This window comes from Urocitellus parryii, chromosome 10, assembly GCF_045843805.1.
Source record: "Urocitellus parryii isolate mUroPar1 chromosome 10, mUroPar1.hap1, whole genome shotgun sequence".
Lineage (NCBI taxonomy): Eukaryota > Metazoa > Chordata > Mammalia > Rodentia > Sciuridae > Urocitellus > Urocitellus parryii.
The window spans coordinates 49502466-49527048 of record NC_135540.1 but is presented as its reverse complement, the minus strand read 5'-3'; the positions used below and the strand labels follow the sequence as shown (position 1 = coordinate 49527048).

The 24583-nt window shown below is 36.9% G+C and overlaps 1 protein-coding gene across 4 annotated transcripts in view; it reads left to right on the top strand.

Moving 5' to 3' along the window:
• The first annotated feature begins 7705 nt into the window (after nt 1-7705).
• Nucleotides 7706-24583, top strand: part of Ube2d3 (ubiquitin conjugating enzyme E2 D3) — a 30836-nt gene continuing 13958 nt past the window's right edge. The window contains exons 1-2 of one of the 4 annotated variants that reach the window (XM_026398124.2): nt 7706-7790; nt 9096-9250. In XM_026398124.2, the coding sequence (XP_026253909.1) occupies nt 9227-9250 (24 nt within the window). In that variant the 5' untranslated portion in view covers nt 7706-7790; nt 9096-9226. The other 3 variants (XM_077803164.1, XM_026398122.2, XM_026398123.2) reach the window with 3 other exon arrangements.

The window sequence follows — 24583 nt, the reverse complement described above, 5'->3', positions numbered from 1 at the left end:
CTCTGCATTCAGAGTCAACTGCAAATCCAAAAAAAATTTTAAAACTGCATCCGTACTGAACACCTACAAATGTTTAAATGTTTTTTATTAGTGCATTATAGTTATACATAATAGTGGGGTTCATTTTCACATAATAGTACATGCATGAAATATGATTTGCTCCGTTTCAGTCCTCAATGCTTCCTCTTCCCATTCTCTCCTCCCTCCATATTATCTTTCTTTATTCTATTGATCTTTTTCTATTTATTTATTGTTTAAATTTATGCTTTATAGGTATACATAAAGGTGGAATTCAATGTATATATTCATACATGTACATAGCATAATTTTGTCAATTTCATTTAGCATTCCTTCCCTTTCCCTGGTCCTCCTCTCCCTACCTCAGCCTTTTCCTCTATTCCACACTGATCTGCCCTCATTTTTGTGGTCTCCCACCACTGCCCCATTGGTCATATTTCCTTACTTTGCTCTAGCTTCCTCAATGAGAGAAAACATGTGACCCTTGACTTTCTGATTCTGGCTTAGTTCACTTAGCTTGATCTCCAGTTACAGTGTAACAACTATTTACAACATTTATATGGTCTTAGGTATTATCATCATCTAGAGACCATTTAAAGTAGACTGGAGGATTAGGGATATATATAGATCAGTTGTAGAGTGCTTGCCTTGCATGCACAAGGCCCTGGGTTCAATCCCTAGCAACGTGCGCGCGCGCGCACACACACACACACACACACACACACACAGTACATTGGAGGGCATGGGTAGATTAGATACAGACACTATGCCATTTTATATAAGATACTTGAGCATACAAGGCTTTTGGTAAGGAATGGGTGTCCTGAAATTACTTCCCTGTGGGTACCAAGGGTGGCTATATCAAAATAAAAACCACACTTAAATGGCTCCTTTAAGTCATTTAGATATCATCTGATTCTATAGAACCACTATGTACAGCATTGCCATAATCATTCCTAAAGTTTAATAAATTTTAGATTTATCATCACTATCTTATTTAAGAATTCCCACAATTATCTAAATAATAAATCAAAGATTGGTAACATATTGATCCCTTCTGGTTCAAAAAAATATTATCTGTTTACTTTAGTTTTTTTGTATCATTATTGAAGACCTTTATTATGGTTTAGAAGTAATTTTAATTTATATTATTATTAGCTAAATACCCAACCCTCCAAATAGATGATTTTTCCTGATTTTTAACCTAATTTCATGTGAAATTATAAGGAACAACTTCTTCCATATTTTTTATTGGTACATTATAATTAAATATAATAGCGAGATTCTTTATACATTCATACATGCACACAATATAACAATATAATTTGGTCAACTATTCCCCAGTATTTCTCCTTTCCCTCCCCTACTCCATATCCCCTTGGTTCCTTTCCTCTTCTGGTCTCTCTTTGATTTTCATGAGAACCTCCCTATTTTTCTTTTTTAAGGAAACTTTTATATTTAGAGTATGCCAAAATTGAATATACTGTTTCTGGTCATAACTATGAACATTTATATCCAATGAAATACAACACTATTTAAAAGTTAATTTCACTAGGGGGTGTAGCTCAGTGGTAGAATGATTACCTGGCACTCACTAGGCTCTGGGTTTGATGCCAGTATTCACGTGCATACACAAACATAAAAATTAATTTTTAGTCATTATGTTTTATTAAGGAAGTAATATTGATAAAATAGTTCCAAATTAAAGACTGTTTGACAGCAAATGCTTATGAAAATCAAATGTAAAATTATATTGTTTTACTGAGGTAAACCCTCAAGTTAATTTTTCACTTTTTCTGTGTTACAAGAATGCTGCATCTCATTTATTTCATATTATGAAATACTGAAAATATTTACTAAGCTTCCAGGTTGATTTCATATTTTGATTCTAATTTAAATTACTTTTTAAGAGAAACATCTATACTGAGATAATTCATATACATAAAATTAACTCTTTTAAAGTATAAAATTCAATGGATTTTAGTGTATAACAAAGCTAAAGAACCATCATTATTATCTAATTTTAGAATTTTCATCACCCTCCAGCAAATAACCTTATACTCATTGGTATTCATTCTTCATTCCCCCTGCTTCTAGTTCCTGGCAATGAAACATCCAGCTTCTGTCCTTATGGATTTGCTGCTTCTGATCATTTCATTAATCATACAATATGTCAATATGTGGCCTTTTGTGTCTGCTTTTTTTTCTTTTTTGGTACTGGGGATTGAACTCAGGGGCACTTAATCATTGAGTCACATCCCCATATCCCCATCCCTATTTTGTATTTTATTTAGAGACAAGGTCTCACTGAGTTACTAAGTGCCTCTACTTTGCTGAGACTGCCTTGAACTTGCAATCCTCTGGTCTTAGCCTTCCAAGCCACTGGGATTACAGGTGTGTGCCATTGTGCTCGGCTTTTGTGTCTGCTTTTTCACTCAGCAGAAAGTTTTCAAGTTTCAGGATACATATAACGTGTTGGTATTTTGTTCCTTCTTATTAATACTATTCTGTCTTATATATATCACAGTTTAACCATTCATCAGTTGATAGACATTTGGGTTATTTCTACTTTTGGGATAAGATAACTAGTAATACTCTGAACATTAGTGAAGGTAAGTTTTTATATAAAAAGAATGTGGTAATTTATTTTTATGCCAAAGACTTGATCATCATCATTCTTTATATGCTACAAAACCTATCCATTTAGGTAAAAATGATGTTCTTAGCATGAAAGTACATTTTTCTTAAACCCCATTAATAAAAATCAGATTCTGGACCAGCAAACATAAAAATTACCTCTTTTTTAATGAAAACAATGTGAAGTAATATTTGGTTGGGTTCCAAATACCTATTCCAAAAAAATATCTAAATGTACATTCTGAATATTAGTCTTGACCATAGCATTTTCAATTAATTAAACTGATAAAATGGGGTATATATTGTATTAGACCCAGCATCCTTGGCAAATTATAAAATTCTGTGACAGATTTTTACAAAGATACAAGTAAACATAGAACATTAGTAAGTACACACACAGTACTGATCTATATTAAATATATTTATTCAGAAGTATATTTAAATGAACTCCTCTACTCAAGTTATTATAATAACATGGCCTCACTGAAGAACTCACATATCAGGACACTGACATTTTCTATCCAGATTATTATTTGCCAAGTTCATGGGGGTAATTTTATCTTTTATATTTTTCTCATATTTTATGTCAACTCATGCAAGAAAAATCTGATCTATTATAATTAGAAAGTTTATCAGACTTCAATTTAACATTCTTAGAGAGGACTGCTTTTGTCTTTTCAATACTTTTTAACTTCACAGATTTCTGAATATAAATGTTTCTTTCAGTATTTAAAACAGAAACTTTTAGCATATTCCAGATTTCAAGATAAAAACATGACTCTTTTTTTTTTCAGATAGACCCATTTCTACCCTTATAATTCAAATAAATCAAATAATGAAAATATTTTTATTTGCAACTGTAAAGTGGGTTATCTACATCACTAGATATGTGAACTATTTAAAAATTTAAGCTAATCATAGCCTGCTCTATCATAAGCCATCAAAAAGCTGCTGGGAAGCAGCATTCAGTTGCACATGCCTGTAATCCCAGCAACTCAGGAAGCTGAGGCAGATTCAAATTCAGCCTGGGCAACTTGGTGAGACTGTGTCAAAATTAAAAAGGGTGGATAGGCTGGGGTTGTGGCTCCGTGGCAGAGCGCTTGTCTTGCACATGTGAGGCACTGGGTTCAATCCTCAGCACCACATAAAAATGAATAAACAAAATAAAAATATTGTGTCCATGTATGACTAAAAATATTAAAAAAAAAAAAGGGTGGAGATGTAGTTCAGTGGTAAAATGCTTTCCAAGCATTTGTAAGGCCCTGGGTTTAATAATCAGTACTGGGGGAAAATATACACACACACACAATGTTACTTCAGATGTATATACACATTTTACAACAGCATCACATATGTATGTTATGCAAAACATAAAAGTTTAGATTGCAAATGTGAAAGTACGTTTGGAGAACAGGAAAAGGCATGGGCAGATTTGATGTGTTTTTTTGTTTGTTTTTTGTTTTTTTTTTTTACTGGGGATTGAACCCAGGAGGCTCTTAACCACTGAGGCACATCCCCAGCCCTCTTTTGTATTTTATTTAAAGACAGGGTCTTTGCTGAGTTGCTTAGGGCCTCATGAAGTTGCTGAAGCTGGCTTTGAACTCATGATCCTCCTGCCTCAGCCTTCCAAGCCGCTGGGATTGCAGGTGTGCACCACCAGGCCCAGCAGATTTCATCGTTTTAGCAAAACTCCATTACAATAAAAATTTCTGTAGAACAAAATCTATTTTCCAGCCCTAACTAGTATTCTACTTATTTAATGGAAGAATTGGATATAATTAATATTAAAAAAGTAGGTTTTGGAAAATCCCTTTTAGTCACCGGGAGAATTTTACCTGCAATAGTAAGAACATTAACAATTTGAGGTAGCAAGCAGGTATGTTTTGCACTAAAGGGAAATTTAATATTGACTAATAACTGGAGAGCTAAAAACAAACAGCTTAGGGCTTAAGAGTGTAAGCTTTAAGGTCTGACTACTTCAGTTTAAAATCTAGCTCTGCTCTTTACTAGTTGTATAGCCCTGAGTTTTCATCTGTATATCAGGGATGATGAGACAATGAATTAAATGAGCCAGCACATAATAAGTACTTCAACAATTGTTAAAACCTATTTAAAAACTTAAACATACAGTATCTGAATTTCTTTCATCCTTGATTTTCATTTTGTAATTCTTTCACACCTTATCTACAAAGGCATGTAATTAATGAATGTGAATATAATAAAACCTAAAACAACCAGAATGCTTGGAAAATGAATCATTCTGAATACTTCAATTTTCCATAGAGTACCTTCATAGTTACCCCAAAATAGAGGGAAAAATCAACAAATGCGATAAAACTGTTGCCTCAATATATCACACACTTCAATACCTTCTTAAAGTATACTGGTTGTAATTAAACTTTTCCTGATGAATCACTATAGTTAGGAATATCAGTTAGAATTGTACGTTAAAATTTCACAAATCTGATTTCAAGACTTAACCTAAGCTTTTTAAACATGCAGTTCATGGATAAAAATGAGGGAATGAGGGCATGTGTGAGCTTGGGTGGGAAAAAAATTACACTTTTACTTATGCCTAAAAATTTTGTATTCCTTCAACAATAATATTAGCTGTACCTACTTTTGTATTACCAATAGATAGTTCAGATACTTTATATTACATTACAATTCTTGCAAACTCTGGAAATGTCATTTAAGTTCATTATTATTTCAAAACTTTGGTCTTCATCAGACCCCCCCACTAGATCTTCCTTACTGTTAATAAAGCATATGTTTACTTTAAATAAAGCACATGTTCACAAGTTTGTTTTTCCTTAATTTTTTGATAACTGTATTTCACATGTTTGTCTTTATATATAATACAATGAATTTCATTTTATACATGTATAAAACATTATTCTGAAAATGGTAGGTGGTTTTATCAGATTGTCAAAGTGGTTTGAGGCACAAAAAAGTTAAGAACTCTGACCTCAAATTTTTCCAGTCTATTGTGCTCTGTTAATCCACAGCAGTAATGTTCCATCAAACCTTTATACTGAAGCTTGTTTAGATTAAGGTAACTCAAATTGGTTTCTCTGGGGCTTTTCTTCTTGGACCTCCCTGGATATTATGACTTCCCCTTAGGTAAATGGGAATGTTTCCTACTATTCTTGTACCCTGGCTTCTAAAAAAATGAAATAGGAGAAATAAGTTAGATTCAGATGACATTTAAAGTAGAAATATAAAACATGTTACTCTATGAAATAAATATTCTTAAATTAAGCATATGAATTCAAATTCTCCTCCTATCACTTAGGATAGAAACCTAATCTGTGCTTCAGTTTCTTCATTTGTAAAGGGGAGCTAATAAACACAATACCTGGTAAAAGTTGCATAAATTTTACCCATACCTATTATTACTATTATACATTTATTTCACAAAATGGCCAGTTAATACCTGAATGTTTACTTTAATAACTTAACATGTATACAACACTGTGAAGTCTTCAGGGTCCTTTCACAACTTTATGACATCTGAACCACACAATAATTCCACGTGAAAGGATAGTTATTATTACATCTAGTTTAGCAGTGAAGAAATAGAAGATTAGTAACCAGACCTATATCACACATACGGAAGCAACCAGCAAGAACTTAGAACCTAAGTTTCTCCCTCCACCCTCATGCCTAACCTCGTGAACTGGCTAGCTAGAGGAGAGAACAATAAAGATTACTCAAGAAGGAACAGAGGAAAGGGACAGAGGTATCCAGTAGGCCATGACTGGGGCACTTACAGAATGGTTCAAATCTGGGTAAGGGGGTGGGGAAGGAATCCGCATCACCTGGGAGTTTGTTTAAGATGCATAATCTCAGGCTCCAGCCCCTACTACTAAATCCAAATCCGCATTTTGAACAAAACTCCAGGTGACTTCTATTGACATTAGTTTGAGAAACACTCTTTAATTGCTCTAGTTCACTATATGTTCACTTGAACAGTATATTAGACCATTTATCACTAACCTGTGAAATTTTTATTACTTTCTGCAATAGTTTTTCTAAATCAAGTATATTTTAAAAACAGGTGTATTTTTCTATGTAATCCTTTTGTAAGTGGGATCATTGAAGAGTTAAGAAGCTTCAAGCAGCCAACTTTTATTTATTTATATATATAATTTTGGAGGGTTCTGGGGCTTAAATTCAGAGATTCCTAACTCGCTAAGCAAGTGCTCTACACCTAAATTATATCCCCAGATAAAAAGTTAAGGTCCTACTACTTTTTGCCCGAAAGATACACTGAAAAGCAAAAATACTCGTACCTTACACCCAGCAGAATAGGCCACTGCTATCTGCACACCCCCGCCTTTCGCCGATATTTCAAGTATTAAATTTTTCTAACCCAAAACGCTACCTTATTTCTTGGAGCTTCACCACTTTCTGGCTCAAAAACTGAAACATGGCAAGGGAAGGGGGGGGGTATTTGAGCCTGTTCCCACATCTAAACCTTGCCGTGTGGTGGCGATGGACTGTAGAAATGGCCCGCCCCTAACCCACCCCTCTCTACTCAATTCATAATTAGGATTTCGAAGCTGCTGTAACTCTGGGATTCGAGCTGGCCTGCTCTTCTCAGTATTGAGCCCCTGGGGTTAGAAATGCACTAATTTCGGCACCGGGGAAAGCTATCAGCTGTCGGCCTGGGTCTATTTTAAATTACAGTTTCTATTTTGCTAGGCGCCTCCTCTCGCTGGGTAGCCAGCCCACGAGAGCAGGGCGAGTAAATACCATTCACCTGTTCCACCGGAAACCTCAGAAACTGCTCAACCTTGACTAAAGGTATCTACTAGTTAATCCCTGGTACCTCCCACCGCACATTCCTGATTGGGCGCGTGAGCGAGGGATGTGTCGGCGCGCGCTCAGATCAGTCGGGGGAATTCCATTTCCTCTCCCTCCCACCAGCATAAGCATTCAGGGGCGGTGCTTCCCCGGCAGCGACCTGTCCCTGTTCGAGCCGGCGTCCCAGGGCATCTCGCGATAATTTGTGATTTGGGGGCGGGACCCAGTCAGGAAGAGCGCACAAAACTGCCCTTAAGTCATTGCAGAGCTGCAGCTCCGGTTAGCCGGCCACGAGGTTCTCGCGAGACCCGCCTCCTCAATACCAAGTGAGGAAACTAGGGGACGAGGTTGGGAGGGGCGTGGGGCTCCACCGCGCAGCTGCTGCTTTCATTACCTTCCTCCCATGGTCTCCTTCCGGTTCTCGATGCTTCTCTGAGTCTGTTTCCGCCACTCGTCTCCCCCCGCCCTCCCTCAGCCCATGACCCGCCTCCGTCCCCCGCCCTCCCAGTCCAACCTCAGATCCGTTTAGTAAGAAGGGGCTGTTCCGAAAAGGACAAGGAAAGGGGGTGGCACAGATTCGCTCGGCCCTGGACGTGGGAAGTAAACCGTTCCCCTTCACCCTTAGATTCATCCTGTGCTCGCGACGGCGGCGTTGGCGGACTGATACGCGGCGGTGAAGAGGCAGGAGGAGGGGGGAGGGGCGGAGCGTGGCAGCTGGCAGTAGTTCCGTCAGAGCGGACATCTTGTGGCTGTGTCGTGCGCGTGAGCCCCGTAGGGCCGGGGAGGCACCAGCTGCCGCGCGGGGAGGAGGCCGAGGCCGCAGCTTGAGGGAGGCCCCGGCCCCTCTGTACGCGTGGGTGTGGACAGCTAGGGGAAGGGAAGGGAGGCCGGCCCACTGGCCGGCCTGGTAAGAGGGGAAATACGGGCCCTGGGTGGCTTGAGTAGCCAGCCTGTTGGGTTGGGTGGGGTAGGGCGGGGAGGCTGGAGAAACCCGGGCCTCTTCTGCTTAAAGGGGAGGGGGAATGGGCGCGTCCTCGCGCCTAAGCCGGAGCTTCAGGGGCAGCACGGGCGCGTGGCGGTGGTGGTGGCTAGGCGGGCGCGCGCGAGAGCGCGCTGGAAGGCGGAGTGTACGGTGGCGTCAGGGGCGACACTGAAAAGCTATAGCTTCGGGGAGAGGAACACACATTAAGTCTATTCCTTCATTTCCTTTTCTACCCCGGCCAAACCTTCGAGCCGAAACCGAAAGAAGCCCGGCGTCAGTCCGGAGACTCCTGTTTCCCCCTCCCCCCTTGCCTTTCTTTGCCCTAGTGACGCCGGCATAGCGCCGACTAGGCCCCGGCTCCTCCTCTGCTGGGCTCCGGACCCTGCCCCGCACCCACCCCTTTCTCCTACGCTTCCTCCTCTCCCACCCGGGTCTCTTCCTTTGGAGAGACTGGGAAGTTAAACTTGTAGCCACCCCTCCGTTCTTCCCGTCACCCTCGCCCCCACTTCGGTCCGAAGCACGGCATAGAGGCTGTTGGTGGCTTTGCCACCCCACCCACCCCGGATCGCGACCGTTTTAAGGGACCTGGAATCTTCAGGGTCTCTCCGGGGCCAGTGCAAGTGCTGATCTGCTCCGTTTTTGCAAAAAGGCGCCTGTGTCTGGCACAGCCGGTGTGAGACGAAGAGACAATCCTTCCCCGCCGCCCGGATAATCAAGAGTTTTGGCCGGACCTTTGAGCACACACCGAGATAGTGAGGAGCCAGACGAAAAGCACAGACTATGGCGCTGAAACGGATTAATAAGGTATATTGTTGGGACTGAAAGGAATGGGGTCGTGGGAGGAAAGGAAGACCTGGGCCCGGAGGAAATCGTGGGGATGGAAGGGACGTATAACTCTGAAAATACCTCTTGGGGTTACTTCTTTCATTGGGAGGTGGAAAACGAAGATATGCTTTATGAAATGAGGTTTGAGACTGGGGAACCGAACACTTGTGGCAAGCGAGGTGTTATTCTATGTCTCATGGAATCGGTGCTGATTGTGAGCGAGAAAAAGAGACTTGAGGCGCTTCGATTTTCTACTCAGAGTCCGATTATGGTGTTGGAATTGCAGAGAGACGTTCCAGCAGATGTCACGATGCTTCGTATTCTTGGTTCTTCAAAAAATTTTTTAGTTCTAAGATAAAGGCTCTAGGCTTTCTCGAGGGGAAAAGAAAAGGTAGTAAACTAAGAAATGAGGAGAGCTGTGAGTCCCGAACTTTACTGAGGGTCAGGGTGGAACTCTGGCCTGCTGAAGTGAATGAAACTTGGTCGACTCAGGGAAGGTTACACAAGAATGAGTAGGGTTGGGAGGAGGTGGACTGACACAGTGTTGCCACTTCCTATGTTTTGTAGTTGCAGCTTGCACCCGAATTTAATTTTCCGAGGCACCGGGAACTGATGTAAAAGCCTCTGGAAGCTCCTTTTTTCTTTTGGCTTGGAAGGGGGGATGGCAGTAAAGGGAAACTAGGTGTACCTATTTTTTTGCCTCTGCCCATTTAATAACAGCCATAAGAAGGATTGTTTCGCTGCTTGAAATGTGGTTTGATAGTAAATTATTGATCTAAGTTGAGAAAAGGCTAGGATTTCTCAAAGCTCTGGGGGTGAGCGGAACCTCCACCTCCGGTGGTTTAGTCTCATTTTCTTGCTCTAACTTCTGTCCCGCATTTTAAGATGGCGGCTGCTTTAACTGGTTCAGGCCCTTTCCGGCATCTCCTTTCGTAATAATATGAAATAATATTCTTTGTTAAGTGTTAAGTTTTATATCGGATTGGACCCTGCTCTGAGACCCACTGCTCGAAATTTACTTAAATTCATACTCTCAGACTGTGTTTACCTTTTGTGTAACTTGTGTATGTGTGCTGTATTTGGTTCTTGCACAATCAAGGAGGGTGGAGTATTTACAGCTAACTTGAAAAAAATGTCGTGGAATAAATTCAGCCTTACTAGAAGATAGGACACAAGGGGAGGTTTTAGGATAAAACTTTGGTTTTGATAGGATACTTTTATAAAGAGAATTCTACAGAAGGAATGGCAAGGATTTGACTTTACCAAAACAGGCTCAGTGCTGCTTAATTTGCATTTACTAAATATAACTTTGGAGTTTGATTGGCAAAACTGCTGTTTGATGAAAGTTGACATCTTAACTCTTAAGATAAGTAATGCTGAAATGTTATTGTCACTATGGGTTGATGTAGAATACCTGTGTTTTTTGAAATGATAGCAAAGGAAAGGAAGAAGACCTTTTTAGGATTTAAAACTTTTAAAGATTATTTTTAAATAATAACCTTTATGTGATCAGAGGGCAAACTCACATAGGATCCTAGTTTTATTTTACAGCATACTTGAGAACATAATATTCAGTACAAATCAAAATTTTTTGTCTGGAATTAGTTCAGGCCACTACAGTGGAGAATAATCTCACATTTTTATCCGTGTGGAATAAAACACTTTGAAGGAAGGTCTCATTGATTTTTTTTTCTTTTACAGGTGATACCCAGCTGCTGTGGCACTACTTTAATGATTTAAAAACTCTAGAGAGGCAGTAACATAATGGTAGAGAGTGACCATTGAGGAGAAATGTTTCAATTAGAATTGTAGCTCCAAGCAGATTTATCCATGTGTCTTTATTAGATGGGTATTTGTTATATATTAACAATAAATTCTTGTGTGCCTAATAGATTTCTAGGCACTGTTCTAGACACTGGGATGCCAGCAGTAAAAAGAAATCTTAAGTGTCTAGGTATTTTTGAGGACACATGGGTTACTGTGTGGCTTTGAACAGGCCTCTGGCATGTCACTCTTAATAGTTACAAAAGAATACTACTGCTTTTTAATATCAGTGTATAATTCACATAAACAGGTTTGGCTTTGTTTTTTAACTATGATTTCTAGTCTAGCAATTAATACCAGCTTATCTCTTGTTCAGACTATTTATAAAGAATTATATAAGACTGAATCTTGACATAAAACACTTTCCAAATTGGAGAACCAGTGTTTCTGGGACATGGTTGATCCAACCTGTAGAAAGTTTTAACTTGTTTGTGGTTTGATATACCACATGTGACGCTTTTAAAAAATATTCCCAGGTCCAAAAAGTTTTATTGAGTGGACAATTCTGAAGGGGTTTCTTTTTCTTTTAACCTTCCTCTTAAGGAATCAAGTTAACCATTGGTATCAGTATGATTTGTTGTGCTTTCACCTACTTTGAATTTGTGTCTGAAGTGCCCCAAGACAGATATTGAGATATGTTTATATTCTTCACGAATATATTATTGGAATACTTTGAACCTTCAATAATTTGTTTGATCAAGTCATAGAACAATTTTTTTTTCCTTCAGTATGATTTTTTTAGTATGGCTATTCTTAGACCAATCAAATAATCTTACCCTTTGTCTTTTTTATAATTTTTACCTGTACCAACCTGTATTATGGTCGTAAGTAGGTCTATTAGGCAACGAAAATCAAAAAAGTGGGAACTCCAAAATGATTGGTGTTTGGGGCCATAGGTAATTGTACCACTCCCATTAAACAAAATAACTGCAGTATATATGTTTTGAGGATATTTGTAAATTTTACCCAAAATCGAACATGAACCAAACCTAAAAGAAAACTCATGTTTTCATAATTTACAGTATAACTATTTGAAACAAAACTTGTATTAACTAATTTAAAACAAGGAAGTAGTGCACTTGTATCTCTATTTTGAAATCAGAAAACGGGGGCACAGACGCTAAGAGGGGAAAACGCCTAATTTCATATGTGGCAGAGTTGGGATCAAAACCCAGGTCATTTGGTTCCCTAGTGTTCTCTTAACCACTGCACTTGTAAATGATCTATTGGGTTTTGTCATTTTAAAAGGTTTACTTTGCATATACCTGCTACTGATAAAAAGCCTTTACTATATATTGAACATTTTCTAACTTTTGGAGTATTAGCTCCATTTTATGAATGAGGTTAACGGGCACAGAGAACAGGTTAAGTTACTTATCTAGTCCCATAGCTAGTAACTAAGGTTCAAATCAGATTTCCACCTGAAGTAAGCTTCTCTTATCCACTTGATATTTAAAAAATGGGGATTTCACTACTATAACTAGTTATAACTGATTGGTGTATTAAGAATATATGGGGCTGGGGATGTGGCTCAAGTGGTAGTGTGCTCTCCTGGCATGTGTGTGGCCCGGGTTCGATCCTCAGCACCACATACAAACAAAGATGTTGTGTCCGCCAAAAACTAAAAAAAAAAATTAAAAATTCCCGCCGCCCCCAAAACAAACAAACAAAAAGAATATATGAAAGGAATGAGTTTAATTTTTTAAGTGCTAGAAACTTCCACGTGCCAGTTAAGTGTTAGAGACATCTTAAAGTGAGCAAAATACACTTTCTGTCCTCAACCAGTCTATAAGCTGGATACACTTGAGTCTTGAGAATGTTTCTTTTATATGGTCCTAAGATGGTTTTACAGCTGGCTTACTATGCAGGATAGGTGCTTAACTGAGTGATGTGATCATATAATAACCTCCTCATTGTTTAATTTGAAAAATGGTGGCTGATACTATCCTCTTTCATTCTTGTGGCTCATCTGCTACTAATTCTAGTTTTTGTTAATCACATAGATGTAAAGTTGAATACTCTTGCTAGCATTGGGAAAAACTGTATGTCAGTTCTAAGTTCAGGTGCAACTTGTTATCCAAGATAAAACTCTTGAGGATTTTCAAAAGCATTTTGCTATAATGATTTCTTTCTGTTGAAGAAACTAAATGTTCAAATTCTTAAATCCTAGATTGACTTTTGTACTAGTTTTAAAATAGCAGCTTCTATTAGTGTATACAAATCCGACCGTATATTGTTGTTGTACGTGTGGATTTTAACAGTTGGATTTTAATTTCAGAATGCTCAGTTTTTAAAAAATAGCTACATAGAGTTTTGAGCTTAACTGAATCATTTTGTCTGAAAACAGACAATTTTGAAATGATTTCTGGGTAATGCTGAAACCCCTCTTATTCTGAATTAAGAACCCCAGTTGTAGAGGATAATAATCTAATCAATACTTAACTGGGGCTTAATGCTTAATCAGTGTTGGGCATGATAATCTAGTCCCAGGGGATGAAAAATGAGGAAGACTCGTTACCCAGGAGAATCTCTTTGGAGAAAACAAACATAAACTTTGTACAACTTCACTTTCAACAACATGTTAGTAATGTTTAAAAGAAGTTAAGGGGAATCTTGATGTTCACACAAGGTTTGCTTATTACTAAAGATAGGTTTATCTAAACTACTGTACTACTTTGTCATTGTTACTGTGTGGCTTTTCTTTCACAAGTACTTGATTCCCCTTGCCAAAACAAATCAGTGTTTTGAAATTGACAAAATTAAACTGTTTTTATTCTCTAACTGGAAATTTTGTCTTGATTTGGTCTTGCTGCCATAGCAATCAGTATTGAATAGTATAATTATCAGATACATTAATGTCTTACTAGCCAGTTTTCTTAATAAGATTTATTCTCAGAACAGTGTCTTGGCCTTGTTATGGGGAGGGGAAAAGTTCAATGAACTGTTGGTTTTTTTCCTGGTACCTGGGATTGAACCCAGGGACACTTATCCACTGAGCCACATCCCCAGCCCTTTTTCATATTTTATTTAGAGACGGGGGTCTCACTGAGTTGCTGAGACTGGCTTTGAACTTGTGAACTTCCTGCTTCAGCCTTCAGAGCTGCTGAGATTTCAGTGAAGTATTTTTATGCCTTTTTCAAACATCTGAATTGTATCTTCCAGCTACACTTTCATCTTAATCTTACTTTGTATCAGAGACTTTGACCCAAATTTTCATGGCTGAATTTGTCCTATTTAACCTCTGGGATCTCATTGGTGATTCATAATTTCTTTGTTAACTTGTTTCAAGGTATTTATTTATGTTATCCTAACCTTTTTATAATATGGCTAATGTATAATTAGCATATTTTGTACCACTAAATTGATGATTGTTTTTGGTTTTTCATGTCCGTGAAGTGCTTTATTAGGTTTCAAGGAGTAAAGCTTAGAACCTAACTTTGACTTATTGTCTTGGTCCAGTCCAAATAAGACTGGTGGGTTTTTTTGTTATTGTTGTTGTTGTGTTGTTTTTGTTTGTTTTTGGAGACTATGTCTTCTCTGTTTACCCAGGCTGTCCTTGAATTCCTGGGTTCACACAGTCCTCTCACTGGGACTGCAAATGCATTCCACCAGGCCCAGCTTGAATAAAGTGACTTACCTTCAGGGTGATCTAAAGAAAGAAAATTGTATTATTCATTCAAGCCATTCTTGGTATCTTGTCTAATGAATAGAATTTATCTGACCTATAATTAGGACTAAACAGGAAGTTAATGCCTCATCAGTGATGTAATGAGACATTGTGCAGAACCTGTTAATCCCTAAGATAAAAGAAACTTTCAGGATTTCTCAGAAGAAATTACAAATAACATGGATTTTAACCAGGCTAGGTGGCACATGCCTGTAATCCCAGGGGCTCAGGAGACTGAGGCAAGAGGATCACAAGTTCAAAGCCAGCCTCAGCAGAAACAAGGCACTAACAACTGAGAACCCTGTCTCTAAATAAAATACAAAACAGGGCTAGGGATGAGGCTCAGTGGCCGAGTACTCCTGAATTAAATCTCCAGTACCCACTCCCCCCCCCCATTATATATTTTAAGTTGTAGGTGGACACAATTCCTTTATTTTTATGTGGTGCTGAGGATTGAACTCAGTTCCTCACGTGTGCTAGGCGAGCGTTCTCCCACTGAGCCACAACCTCAGCCCCCCAAAAATTTTAAAGGGGCTGAATATTGTGTTTCTGAAATCAGGAGTTCTGTGAAAATTGTTAATATCTTACAGAGTTTTTGCTAAGTATCCTGTTGAAATAGCTGCTAGTAACCATATATTTCTGAGAAGTCCTCCTTCCTGGATATTTGTTCCTATATATGATATACAGAAGTTTCATTAAAAGCTAATAAAAATTATGATAAATTTGATCTTTACATGAACAGTTAAAGCTTTTTATTTTTTATTTATTTTTTATTTTTTTATTTTTTGGTACTGGGGATTGAACCCAGAGGCACTTTACCACCAAGTTACATCCCCAGCCCTTTTTTGTTTCGAGACAGTATCTCATTAAGTTTACTTATTTGCTGAGGCTGTCCTCAAACTTGAAATTCTCTGTCTTGGCCTCCTTATTCTTTGGGATTATTGGTGTGTACCATTGCACCTGTCTGAGTTATAGCATTTATTAACTGCTGAATAGTCAGCTGAGTGTAAATTCTCAAATTTCAAAATTTCCTTATCACAGCATGTATTCCACTTTGTTCTCATACATACCCTCATTTGATCCAGCATAAAGCTTTGAGGTAAGAGCTGTTGGTTTTGGTTTTGGTATTGGGCATTGAACTCAGGAATGCTTAACCACCAAGCCACATCCCCAGTCCTATTTTGTATTTAGAGAGAGGGTCTCAGTGAGTTGCTCAGCACCTCACTTTTCCTGAGGCTGGCTTTGAACTTGGCTATCCTCCTGTCTCAGCCTCCCGAGCCACTGGGATTACAGGTGTGCACCACCACACCCAGCTAAAGGCTGTTTTAGTACTGAATCAGAAAAGTGGTTTTTAAGTCAAGTCAAAGTTACTTCTGAAAAAAAGACTCCTTAATACAAGAGATTAATTTTTGCTGGGTGCTGTGGTGCATACCTGTAATTCCAGTGGCTAGTGAGGCTGAGGCAGCATGACCACAAGTTCAAAACCAATCTCAGCAATATAGCGGCCCCCTAATCATTTCAGCAAGAATCTGTCTCTAAATAAAATACAAAAAAGGGCTGGGGATGTGACTCAGTGGTGGACTGCTCCTTGGGTTCATTCTCTGGTACCAAAAAAATAGAAAATTGATTAAAAAAAATTAATTTTCAGTAATGGTAAAAGTGCTGATGGGAAATCTGCATGACCTCATTCAGTTCTTTGATGAAGTGAAGTGCAAGATGGATAGCATAGAATTAGGATAACAAATGATTGTGGAGCACCCTGGCAGTAGGGGAAGAGTCCATAAACTTGGTCTTACCACTATAATTGTGTCACTTAAGTTTTGATAAGCTTTGAGGAAATGATAGAACTTTGGAGAGGATGTTGTTTGCAGAATTATACTTCAGTAGCAGGGTTGATGATAGAAACTTGGTTTTCATTAATGTCTTTGGGTTATGTTGATCTGATATACAAATAATGTTTGTCATTGAAAGTAAGTCTGTAAATGCTCAAGAAACTCAAATGACAGGCGTTAAGTTTTAATAAAGGCTTACCTGACATGGCTGCTTTATAGCTTCATTATTCACAAATAATTCTTGTATGTCTGATTATTAAGCTCTTTGATAGGGACCTTTTTTTTCCCCCTCTTTTCCTTCCTTCCTTCTTTCCCTTTTTTTTTTTTTTTAAGTCAGAGTCTTGCTAAGTTGCCTAGGATAGACTAATATTTTCAGTAGCTTTGCCTGCTATTCTTATGGTCTATAGTTGGTCACATAACTACTAGTGCCACGCATCATTGAATAAGAGAAATAATAGAGTAGAGAAGCACAAAACATAGCATTATATTTAGACTTTTAGTTCAATGTCTGTGGGCCTGTTTATTTTACTTCTGGAAATCAAAGATCTTGCATCCCATCATAATCACAGGAAAGCTCTTCCTCTAAACTGTTTATATACATTCTCATAGAAATCTCACGAAAGAAATGTTTTCAGGATAAAAATATGGTTAATCCATTACTTTTATAAACGTGTATGTCCATATGAGAATAAGTTGTACCTGTTGGTTGCCCATTAAATAGATTTTGTTGGTGAACAAATCTGCTGAATTCAGTCTTGATTTTTGCCAGGCTGTCCACCAGGTCTTCAGGAAATAGGCAGACAGTTGAGATTTGTGAATCTGTTGAGATGAACTAAGAACACATGAGAGCTTTGAGGATCATACCTAGATTAGAAAAAGGTAGAGTAATTTATGACTTTTCTTTAGATCTTCCAGATTTTTAAAAGGAGGTAGCATTTTTCCAAAGGGGTAAAAAGGGCTGGATTCTCACATCGGGTTGTGCCGAAAATTTTAGAAGTAGTAGTTAAGACAGAGAAAGCTGGTCCTAAAATGAGAAAATTTCTCTAAAAAGAACATTGTGGGGAAAGAGGTATCTTCTTTTTATAAGCAGTACAGTTTCTTAGCATTGTACCCTAATTGTATTTTGTTAGTCATTTTTAGTGTTCCTTCAAGATGAGTGAAGCAATAACAACTAGAGTTGGTTAGTCTTCATACTAACTTTGTTTGAGTGGTCTTAATAGTTAGCAAAGAACTCATCTGAATAATGCTCTTCTCCTTGGGAGGTATGGTCAGCAGAGTATGAAAATTTTACAGGTGCCATGTGAGAGCTGTTCTTTCTGGACCTAGCCACTCACCATCTGCTGGAGCAGTGAGCTGGCAATTTCAGTTTTTCAGATAATTTTGTAAATTGTTTTTGTTAGTAAGCCTGTGAAAATTTTAAACTCTAATGTCTTTAAAAATTATTTGAAAAGATGCTTCATTGGAAATTGTTCTCAACTTCTTCAAATAGTTTTCTTTTGAACAATGGAATATAAAATTGTTTTCTCAATTGGCTTTCTTTTTTTAATATTTCATATATATATATATATATTCTTAAATATGTCTTCAATGTGGAGCCTATGGAGAATGGAGCCTTTTTGAAACTTAGTCTCTATTTTCTGAGTTGTCTGGCATATATTACATGTGGTTCTACTGAAGCAATGTGTCCTACAGGCAAACTCAGTTGTTCCTTTCCCATTCTCAAAGGACTGTAATGTTAAACAGAGTAAAGCAGGAGGACAGATCTCAGATTTGAAGCCAGGCTGGGCAACTTATACTCTGCCTCAGAAATATGAGGGGGAAAAGTGCTAAGGATGTAGTTCTGTAGTAGAATGCTTGTCTGGCATTTGAAGGTTTTAATCCTCAGTACCACCACTCCCCACCCCCCAGAAATTGAGATTGTTTATTCCTGAGAAAGGGGAAGCCGATCTGAGAGGTATTTTAGAAAACCTCATTACTATCCCTCTTAAAACATAAAGGAAGTACAATAAAAGTGTTAAATTTTAGATCAAGCATCTACGCAGATGCTTTAGGACATGACTTAATTTAAAAGTTAAAAAAGAAGCACTTCTCGTGTACTATGGCTAGAACATTAAAAATTCAAACCTGATTTGTCTTTAATAGTGTCTTCCATTTGCCTTTGGAGTAGTCTTCGATATAACTTTTTTTTCATCCCTAATCAACCTTTCCAACCATTCCTTTACTGTGTTCTGTGTCTGTGGGTTATCAAACTATAATACTTGTTCAAGCAAATTTTTAAAATCTGTGCTTCCATACCCTTGACTTCAGTTTCTCAGCTTAATGCTGCTTTTGCTTTTGCTTTTTTTTCTTTGACTATATGCTTGTTCCTCCTGTCAACCCAACTGAAATGTCAGTATTTTAAACCAGGCAAAATTACTGGTTACCTTTTCAGAATTTAGAATGCATTTGTATATTTGTTATTTTAAGCTTGTAGCATGTATATGCATATTTTTTTCTTTTGTGTTGTTAGCTTAGTTTAGTTTATTTGAGGAGGTAAGTTGTTCATTATTTTACTTACCTTAGTATTTTCAAGCCTAACATGCTTGGCACCCAAAAGGCAATGTTCATATGAATCAATAAATGATTTCATGGCAAAATTTTAGTTCATAGGTTAATATTGCACTTTTCATTTCAGAAGTGGAATTAAATTAACCTTTAGTTTTTCTGTGGTAGAAAGCTAACTGTTTATTAGCCGAGGTGCCTGACTTCTTGTTCCTCTTAATTACATTTTGAGACTTTGCTTCATTTAGATTTCTTCCACGTTTCTAGCAATACTCAAACATTACATTGTTTTAGCAAAAAAAAAAAAAAGATCTAACTACTTGGTAAAGGGTGCCAGGTAGCATTCTTTTCCTGCTATATTTTTCCTCCTTCTTGGTATAACCGAGATTAAATAAGCGACTTATTAGAAGGAAATTTAATGGTGGTTAATGATCAAAGGAATAGCTGTAGGAACTAGTGCCTACAATTGCAGGGACTTATTGCACATCTTTATGCCAAGTCTGCTTTGTTTTCTCTGTTGCCCAGGCAGTCCCTTTTTCTTTGGCAATTGGCTTCCCCCTGTAGATCCAGTGCACATGTCTGCCTGTAGCTCTGATGAGATGACATCCTTAGAGCTCCAGATTATAGAAGGAAAATTTTGTTTGGAAAATCATGGGCATAGACAAAAAGACAATTTGGTCATTGTCCAGACTTTATGTACTTTCCAAACTATTCACCAAAGCCGAGGATGTAAAATTCTTTGGTTTGTCGTGTCCAAATAATTGACTGACCAGTCACCCAGGACTACAGTCACATTTGGAGAAAGGGAAAAACTACAACGAAGAACATCTGTAATGATTTATTTCCCCCCCCCCTGCTCATTCTCTGGGGATAATATTGTCATGAAAACTATTTGATATCTCCAAGGTAAGCACTGGCATATCATTGGATTATCATTGGCCACTATTTAAAAGGCAAGAGAGAAAAGTGGTAAGGTCTAAAAAAGCTGTTTTATATTTAAAAGACATTTTACTTTGAGCCTTAGTACATTTTACCTAGGTTATTTTTCTATGTTGAATTTAAAGTATATTTAAATACATGTTTATTAGCTTAATTTTACATCTATTACTTCAGAAATGACTTGAACATAGAGAATTTGGAAAATAAGATATTTAGAAAATAATGAGCCTAAAATTATGAGAATAAATAGCTGATAAATTCAGATAGCATTAACTTTCTGAAATTATACTTTGCATTCTAAAGGAATGATAATGCTAGCACTCATGGTTATTCATAAATGTCAGTGTGCAAGAAAATTATTTCTTGAATAATTTTTTAGGGTTCTTAATTCAAATGTATGTATAGTATGTTCATATATTTTAGTTCATCTTTATATGACCTTTAGTATTTATAATGAATGAAATCATTTCCGGTATTTGGGCCAAACCATCATTAAATTATTTTATTTAAAAATTACTGGGGCTGGGTTTGTGGCTCAGGGGTAGAGCACTCCCCCAGCATGTGTGAAGCACTGGGTTCCATCCTCAGCACCTCATAAAGTAAAAATAAAGACATTGTGTCCACTTATAACTAAATATATATATATATATATATATTTAAAATAAAATATATTGTATCCAACTACAACTAAAAAATAAATATAAAAATATTACTAAATGTTTTTCTTAAGGTTTTTTTAAATTGTTTCAAACATGCTTATTATTAAATAGGTAACTTGGTAAATAAATATAAGAACTTGAATAATGTAAATAGTTTTCACGCTGATTGTAGTAATGCGCATTTAGATGCTTAGCAGGCATTTTAGACAGCTCAACCTAATGATTTATCACATGGCCCAAAGATTTAAATGAGCTATGGCTAGTATTTGTGGTCTGTGTACAAAACAGGTTTTGCTCTTTTTGAATAAAGAAGTTAGTTGTGGGCTTCACCCAGGAAGTCTTACCTTTTAAGATAGGCAGTGTATATAGGGTCTGCTTGTTAAGTGCATTATGTGCTAGGTCAGTGCTTTAAGTCTCATTGTCTCAAAACTTCTGTTAAAATAGACATTCCTATTTTATAGATGAAGAAATAGTTGTCCTGAGTTAGTTTACAAGTGAGACTTTAGACTGATACTATGTGGTGGGACATATACTCATGTCTTTACTTCATAATGCTGTCTTTTGAGTATTAGCAATGTTTATGTAAAATGCATTGGGATTTTAATAATACACTTTGAAATTTGTATTTTTATCCTTTGTATGGGAAAGGGGAATAAGTTGATTTGGAGATAGCTTTTTTAAATATTATTTTAGTTGTTGATGGACCTTTATTTTATTTATTTATATGCAATGCTGAGAATCAAACCCAGTGCCTCACACATGCTAGGCAAGCGCTCTACCATTGAGCTACAACCCCAGCCCTGGAGCTAACTTTTTAACCTTAAAATGGACTTTGTTTTTCATGTGCTTCTGTAAATAGGGAACTAAAGTTGCCCAAGTCTTTTTAGTTTCTGATTTTGTTCCCCAATTAAACAGTACAACTTACAAGTTTTGGAATCTGGGAAAATGTTCTTATCAGACTGGGTTTGATTCTAATCTATAACAAAGTATATGACTTTGTAGATGGTATGATGTTTGTAGATGATATTAAAATAGATTGCCATTTAATAAAGGTTTGGGTGATCATAGGGTTGGCAGATGAATGCTATGGGACATGATCTAGCCTATAAGAACCCATTTATCGATTAATGGATAGCTGCGGGAAAAGTTTTTCAGATGCAGGTTAAGCATTAGAAATCTGAAGTGCTCTAAAAGTTACAACTTTTTGAGCACCACATGATGGCACCAAGTGGATTATTCCACACCCAATCTCATGTAATAGGTTACAGTCAAAATGCAGGTATCACTAATAATGTATAAGATTACCCATAGGTTTTTATATATATATATAAAATATACATGAAAAATAAATGAATTCTGTGTTCCGACTTGGGAGGGGACCCATCCCCTAAATGTGTTATGTTTAGGGAAGATGTTCAAAAATATGGAATCAAAATACTTCTGTTTCCAAACATTTCACATAGAGTTAGTCTACCTGTGGTGGTTTGGCTGTTATTTGCTATTTTGTTTATCTGGTGTATAATATTTTTTGAAAGTGAAAAGCATTTAGTTTTTTCTTAAAAAAAAATTAGAAGTATTTGGAATGAATTTTCTTCAAATTTTTAGTATCTTGAATATTTGAGAGTATATTTACATGTTGAGCATTAGGGGCTGTTCTTCCCCATCTTAAAAAGAAAGATATTTGCTCTTTTCTTCCTGTGATGTTTATTGTAGCAAAGTTGTATTACTTGAACTATTCATACTAGATATAGTTTGATCACTGCTTTTTAAAGTTGTTTTTTGTTTGTTTGTTTTAAGAGAGAATTTTAATATTTATCTTTTTAGTTTTGGGTGGACACAACATCTTTGTTATGTGGCACTGAGAATTGAACCTGGGCCGCACGCATGCCAGGCGCACTACCGCTTGAGCTACATCCCCAGCCCTAAAGTTTGTTTTTTGTTTTTACTTTTGATTTTCAGGGTGCCAGATCCATTTCTTAATGTTGAATTAAGAATTTACTATTAGGACTTTTTCTGTAAATCCAGAACACACTCATCAATTCTAATGACTTGTAATATTTACATAGTGATAATGTTTATTTTTAGCCTGTCCTCCCCAACCTAAAGTGTATATGTACTTTTCGAATTAACTCTTCACTTGGCTGTCTTTCAGTGTTATCTCTATTTAAGCTACACAAGAAGTTGAACATTTTACTTAGGGCTGATTTCATGCTTTCTTTGTGCAGGCCAATAAATCTTATGGGCAACATCATCCCTTACTCTTTCCCTGTCGAGGCCATCAACAAAAATAGTTCAAGGCCAGGCATGGTGGTGCATACCTATAATCCCAATATTGTTGAATTGTATAGTTTCTTAAATATTTTATTGATCAAATTGTTTTGGGGGGCAAAACTATTAAATAGGTATATTTTTAAAAATTGTTAGCTGTTTAATATCCATCTGTTAATGTGATGAAGATGGCAGTTCTTTGGAGGCTAGTAAAGTTTAAATTCATATCCTCTGTTGACTTCTGTCTCTAGAACCAGTTTTGCAAAAGAAAATAAGTTTAGAACATATCCTGTTAAATGGAGAATAGTCTCATTTTTTTTTTAAGTGTAGGAATTACTATTTTAGCCCAGATGCTTTAACATTTGCATTCAGAATGCTTTTCTTTGGTTTTGTTATAGAAAAAAAATCTTTGCCATTCTATAATTAGTCTTCATTCTTATCAATGTTTCACCCAGTTTGAATTTTATATTGTAAGCGATCTCAATTTTATTTCCATACTGGTATAGAATACAAACTTAACCAGTTAAAATAGGAACTCCAACAATAGAGCTTTCCCATAAATTGAAATATTTAAAGCACAGTTATAGACTTGTATTCTCTTGAATCTTTTATTTAGTTTCTCAGTTTTGTAAGGAAAAATTTGAAACATCTTCTAGTTTTGAAGCTTTCTTCAATTATTCCAATTTGCTACATGCTTAAAAGTGGGGTTTTTTATATCAAGTTTATTGAGTGCCTATTTTAAAGATTGCCAACAGATACTGAAAAAACATAAAATTAATCCTCTAAATTTTTCTCCCCCTAAAGTCAGTGCCAGAATGGGTGGGGCCTTTATGTCTATTTATATAGGAGTTCTTCAAACAACTGAAACTGATAGGATTTGTATTCACCAGCAGATTTTCACATATTTTATGGTGTACTCATTCAGTATATATTAAATTGTGAATTTTTGGCAAGCATTGCATTTCTTCTTGTTGGTATGTACCATCCCTAATCCCATGAATAATAATTCTGAAATTTCTTAATTTAAGAGAATATCTAAATTTTTTTAAAAAATGTTAAATTTGCATTATAATTGATTCACAATAAAATTAGGGGTTTTTGTTTTTGTTTGGTAGTAAAAAATTGAATCCTGTACCACTGGCTACATCCCCAACCCTTTAAGTTATTTGTATAGCTGTTCTACAGATATAGTCAACATAGCAGCCATAGTTTTATATATATATGATCACAATTAAGGAATACAGAATTGTAGGGTTTCTTATTTGTTTTGTGGGGGTTTCTTTGAACTCTGCTCTCTCCAGCTGAGCTACATCCCAATCCTTTTTATTTTGAGACATTGTCTAAGTTCCCTGCCTCAGCCTCCCAAATTGCTGGAATTACAAGCCTGCACCACCAAGCCTGTTTTAGAGTTACATTATTACTGGAACAATGAAATAGTTGTTATACTGAGCAAGAGCTTTGACTAGTCAGGCGGGCTGGCTGCCCACCCTCTCATTTATTCCCATGTTTACTCATAACCCTGCCAACTCTCCGTTCAGAGGCCACTACCTAGCATACCTGACTGGTATTAAACTCAAAGTTT